Here is a 5609-nt window from a genome sequence, read left to right as displayed (position 1 = left end):
TATCTATCTATTTGTCTTTATCTATCTATCTATTTATCTTTAGCTGTCTATTTATCTATCCATCTTTAATCTATCTGTGACTCTCCCTAGCTTCTAAGAAGATCTCCAGAGCATGAGTAGGCTGTGACTATGGACAGATAGACTGCGAGAGAGAAAGAACGAGAGAAAGATGTGAATTAGCTTTACAGAAACGCACCTTACTACCATCTGACTCGCCAATGCATCTTCAAGCGTCCTACGTGCGTGTGACGGCGGATACTCGCCCTGGACGAACTCTATTTATTCTATACACGAGAAACATCCAAGCAATACATGTATATGCGTATATATATATATATATATATGTACAACGTCGAATGAATACGGCGGCGTTCATGGCGTGCATGTGGATGTATATATATATATAGATATATATGTATATATGTATATGTGTGTGTCTGTCTTGAATGACGTATTTGTAAGGAGAGAAGTGTAGGAGCCGTAAGTGGGAGGTCGATCTTTGGTTTGAAAGGAGTCTTCTTACACGTTTGTTTTTTTCTTCTTTTTCTTTTCCTCTATCGAACCCTCTGTGTGTGATACTATGGATGAGACAAGGAATGAGATAAATCTTCTACGTTCTCAGACTTTCTTTCTTTTCGATCTTCTTCTCCCTCTATCACCTTCACTCTTTCTCTTGCTTATCCCCTTATCTCCCTTCTTCAGTTCGGTTTTTCTGCCTCTGGCTTCCTTGTGTGTGTGACTTTGGATGTGCTAGGTGGAGTCTTATATTCGGTCTGTCTTTTATCCTATTCGATGGTCGTCTATACTTTATGTCTCCGCCAAAACAGGAAAGAACGTTCTCAAAGTCTGGATGGCTATTAATGAAGCCTCGAGACAGGTGCGCTCGGCGCGTCGATGATGAATAAGAACAACTACCAATGTGCTTCATAGAAAGATAGATTAAAAATAGATTAAAGATAGATAGATAGATTGAAGATAGATAGATAGATTAAAGATAGATGGATAGATAGATTAAAGATAGATAGATTAAAGATAGATAGATAGCTAGACTAAAGATAGATAGATCACTCGGAGCGGGTGAGACGTATGTATCCATTGCGAATGTGTTTCATCGCAGGGAGGCCTAGGCTGTGAACTTCACGTGCCCCCCTCTCTTTTGTATGTAGAGCGGTATAGATACGTAGAGATTATATGTCGAATCTATAGATACTCATGCATAGGCAGAGGCATCTGTACAGAGAGGTTATACGTGTATATACGCGTGTATGTATGTATATATATATATATGACGAAGGGTGTTTTCGTTCTTGGAGGCATGAGGGATGTTTTACTCGTGAGCCCTTCTCTGCTTTGTCCCCTCTTATCGCTTTCTATGGCAGTTCTATTCAAACAGATAAGAAAAGAAATCATTTTCAGAGAACCTCTTTCATTTCTCTAGAAACGAAGAAGAAGAAGAGAAAGTGTAGTCAATTCTATCTTTTCCTCCTGAAGTGCCTGTGCTGGTACTCGACATAAGCCCTCGTCTAGAAGTCCGTTCTATCTGTTTCTTTCTTTCTTTCTCTTTCTTTCTTTCTATGTCCTCTTCTGTTTTCTTTTTTTTGCCGTCTTTTCTTTCTGCCTCTTAGCATCGTCGGAGATTAACGACAGGTTTATTGAACTTTGTTCTCCGAGATGCTTTGGCTGTGCATCCACCTCCCGTCATGAAAGGAAGAAAAAGAGGAAAAATTTATTTAGCTCAGCAGGTCAGCATCGATCAAAGCAACTTCATGCCTTTCTGCATCTTTCTTTCTTCCTTAGTTTCTCCCTTTCTCTCTTTGTTTCTTTCTTTCTTTGTTTGTTTCTTTCGCTCTTTGTTTCTCTTCGTTTTGGCGAAACTATAGAAGCGTGGTAGGGGTTTGAGACATCTTGATCTGTGGACTAACGTAGTAGAAGATCTCCTCTTCTCTTTTCATCAGATGGACGCAGGTGTATATACACTCCAGTGTCGTAGAACATCAACACAATATACACGTGTCAGCTTGCATTCAGAAGAATTGTCGTAGGTTGCCATTCCTAGAGATTTCGTAGAAGGACAAAAAGGATTCAAACAATATACTCATAGATAGATAGATTCAGGACAGATAGATAGATAGATACCTGCATGTATTCTCGGGGGCTGGTTAAAATGCCGATGCACGAGGCCGTAGCCATATGTAGACAGAGAGAGAGGAGTGACGGGCAGATAGATAGGTGTCTACTCATTGATGGATGTGTTTTTTCACATAGAGAAGGACCCAGACGGCGAGAGAAGTGAAGAAAAGGAGAAAGAAAAGAAAGCAGTGAGGACGTGACGTTCTCTTTGGTCTTGTTTGTTTTCAGGTGTCTATACAGCCCCCTAGGATGGTGGTCTTTTGTAATAAAGCGGAGTACTTTCCTGATTCTTATCGACTTTATCTTGATTTCACACTCCGGACAGCCTTCAACTTCCACTATACTCCCATCAAGTACGTTCCCCGAGAGACACACACCCCCCACTTAGTCTACATCTATCTATGTATGCATCTCTCTTTGATCTATGTATCTATCTATCTATAGATCCTTGATCGACCTATCTTTAGTCTTTCTATCTCCCTGTTTCGATGAATGCAAGAGGATTGCGTTTCTCTTCATTCCTCTTCTCCAAGTCATACAGAAGAAATTGACACCTCTCAGTGAGGAGAGAACAAGAAGAAGTAGAGGGAGGTTCATTCAATGGCTCGAAGATACACTTGCCGGAGATAACAAAGGTCGATCAGTCTTCTTCTTGTAGTGCTCTGGATGAGTAAGAAGACAACAGAGAGGGTACAGATAGATAGATAGATAAACTAGACTAGACTATAGACTAGCCTAGACTATATACTAGAGTAAAGTGGACTTTATACTAGATTAGCCTAGACCAGACTATAGACTAGTCCAGACTGTAGACTGTACACTTGAGTAGACTATACACTAGAGTAGACTAGCCTTCATTCTGGTGTAGACTAGACCATTGAGTAAACTAGACTATTGACTAGACTAGACTAGACTGTAGACTAGACTAGACGGTAGAATAAGCTAGACTAGACTACAGACAATACTAGACTATAGGCTACACTATAAACTAGTTTAGACTGTAGTGGAGACTATTGACTAGAGTAGACTAGACTATAGATTAGACTGTAGTGGAGACTATTGACTAGAGTAGACTAGACTATAGACTAGACTGTAGAGTAGACTGTAGACTAGACTAGACTGTAGACTAGTTCAGCCTGGACTTCATACTAGAGCAGACCGGAATATAGAGTAGTCTAGACTATAGACGAGACTGGACTGGAGACTAGACTGTAGAATAGAATAGACTAGCCTGTCAACTAGACTATAGACTAGACCGTAGCGCATAGACTGGACTAGATTAGACTATAGACTAGGGTAGACTCGACTATAGACGAGACTACAATTTAGACTAGACTGGACTATGGAGTAGAGTATTCTAGACTGGAGACATGTGTAGACTAGAGTATGGAGTGGAATATTCTAGACTATAGACTTGAGTAGACTAGAGCATAGTCTAGAGTAGACTGGACTATAGACTAAAGTAGACTAGACATTATACAAGAGTCGACTACACTATAGAGTAAAATATACTATGGATCAGTCTAGATTAAATACTAGACTATTGCTTAGACTAGACTGTAGAGCAGACTGTACACTAGAGTAGACTAGATGATAATCCATAGACTAGACTAGAATGTAGAGTAGACTAGACTATAGTCTTAGGTAGCCTAGACTTTATACTAGAGTAGACCGGAGTATAGAGTAGACTAGACTAGAATGTAGAGTAGACTAGACTATAGTCTTAGGTAGCCTAGACTTTATACTAGCGTAGACCGGAGTGTAGAGTAGACTAGACTAGAATGTAGAGTAGAGTAGACTATAGTCTTAGGTAGCCTAGACTTTATACTAGAGTAGACCGGAGTATAGAGTAGACTGGAGTATAGACTAGACTGGACTATAGACTAGACTGTAGAATAGAATAGAATAGACTATAAACTAGACTATAGGTTAGATTATAGACCAGACCCTAGAGTATGGACTAGACGCGACTATAGACTAGAGTAGGCACAGACTGTAGACTAGACTAGATACAATTTAGACTGCAGACTAGAGTAGACTGGAATATAGACTAGGCAAGATATAATCTATACTGTAGACAAGAGTAGACTAGACTACACAGTAGACGAGACATAAACTAGTCTACAGACTAGACTAGATATACACTAGACAGTAGACTAGACTAGATATAAATATAGACTAGACTATAGACTAGAGTAGTCTAGACTACAGAATAGACTATAGACTAGACTACACTCTAGACTAGACTAAACTGTACAATAGACTTTAGAATAGACTAGACTAGACTTTAAAGTAAAGTAGACTACTGACTAGACTAGACTGTAGACTAAACTACACTATAGTCTAATCTACACTGTAGAGTAGACAACAGACTAAAGACTAGAGTAGACTGTAGAGTGCACTACAGTCTAGGGTAGACTAGACTACAGACTACAGCAGGCTAGACTATAGACTAAAGTAAGCAAGACTATAGAATAGACTAGACTACAGAGTAAACCGTAGAGTATAGACTCGACTAGACTATAGATTACAGTAGACAAGACTATAGACTAAAGTAAGCTAGACTATAGACTAGACTAGACTATAGAGTAATGTAGACTATTGACTAAACTAGACCATAGACTAAACTACACTATAGGATACACTAGACTGTAATGTAGACTACAGACTAGACTATACTAGACTACAGACTAGAGTAGACTGTAGACTAGACTAGACTATAGACTAGACTACAGACTAGATCTGACTATAGACTAGAGTGTAGACTGGACTAGACTATATACTGGACTAGACACTAGTTTAGACTAAACCAGTCTATGGACTGTAGATTAGACTGTAGACTAGACTAGAGACTAGAATGTAGACTAAATTGTAGACTAAAGTAGACTAGAGTATAGACTAGAGTAGAGTAGACTACAGACTAGTAGACTAGACCATACTAGACTGTAGACTAGACTATACTAGACTAGACTAGACTGTAGACTAGACTATACTAGACTAGACTAGACTGTAGACTAGACTCTAGACTAGCGTAGACTAGACTATAGACTAGAGTAGACCATAGAGTAGGCTAGACATTATCCAGACTGTAGAGTAGAATAGTCTGGACTATAAAATAGCCTATGGACTAGACTAGACTATAGACTAGACTGTAGACAAGAGTAGCCTAGACTGCAGACTATAGTAGACTAGACTATACGCTAGAGTAGACTAGACTATACAGTAGACTAGACTAGAGACTACAGTAGACTGGACTATAGACTAGAGTAGACTGGAGAGTAGACTACACTGCAGACTAGACTAGACTATACTGGACTTTAGAATAGACTATAGAATAGACTAGACCAGACTGTAGAGTAAAGTAATCTAGACTATAGAGTAAACTTGGATTAGTGACTGAACTAGATCATACACTAAATTACACTGTAGAGTAGACTAGACTGTAGAGTAATCTACAGAGTAGACTGTAGAGTAATCTA

General features: G+C 39.2%; 1 protein-coding gene across 1 annotated transcript in view; it reads left to right on the top strand.

Annotated features, from left to right (window-relative positions):
* The window catches only part of CSUI_006750 (gtp-binding protein), a gene marked incomplete at its 3' end in the record, with an annotated part of 2823 nt that extends 249 nt beyond the window's left edge, over positions 1-2574 (top strand). Inside the window, exons 2-4 of the mRNA XM_068066903.1 lie at positions 755-877; positions 1626-1742; positions 2359-2574. Of these exons, the coding sequence (XP_067921115.1) occupies positions 755-877; positions 1626-1742; positions 2359-2574 (456 nt within the window). The remainder of the gene's footprint in view (positions 1-754; positions 878-1625; positions 1743-2358) is intronic.
* Between the last annotated feature and the right edge of the window lie 3035 nt (positions 2575-5609).

Source organism: Cystoisospora suis (genome assembly GCF_002600585.1).
Source record: "Cystoisospora suis strain Wien I chromosome Unknown contig_3450, whole genome shotgun sequence".
Classification (NCBI taxonomy): domain Eukaryota; phylum Apicomplexa; class Conoidasida; order Eucoccidiorida; family Sarcocystidae; genus Cystoisospora; species Cystoisospora suis.
The sequence above is the reverse complement of the archived record's forward strand: the minus strand, read 5'-3'. Positions and strand labels throughout refer to the sequence as shown.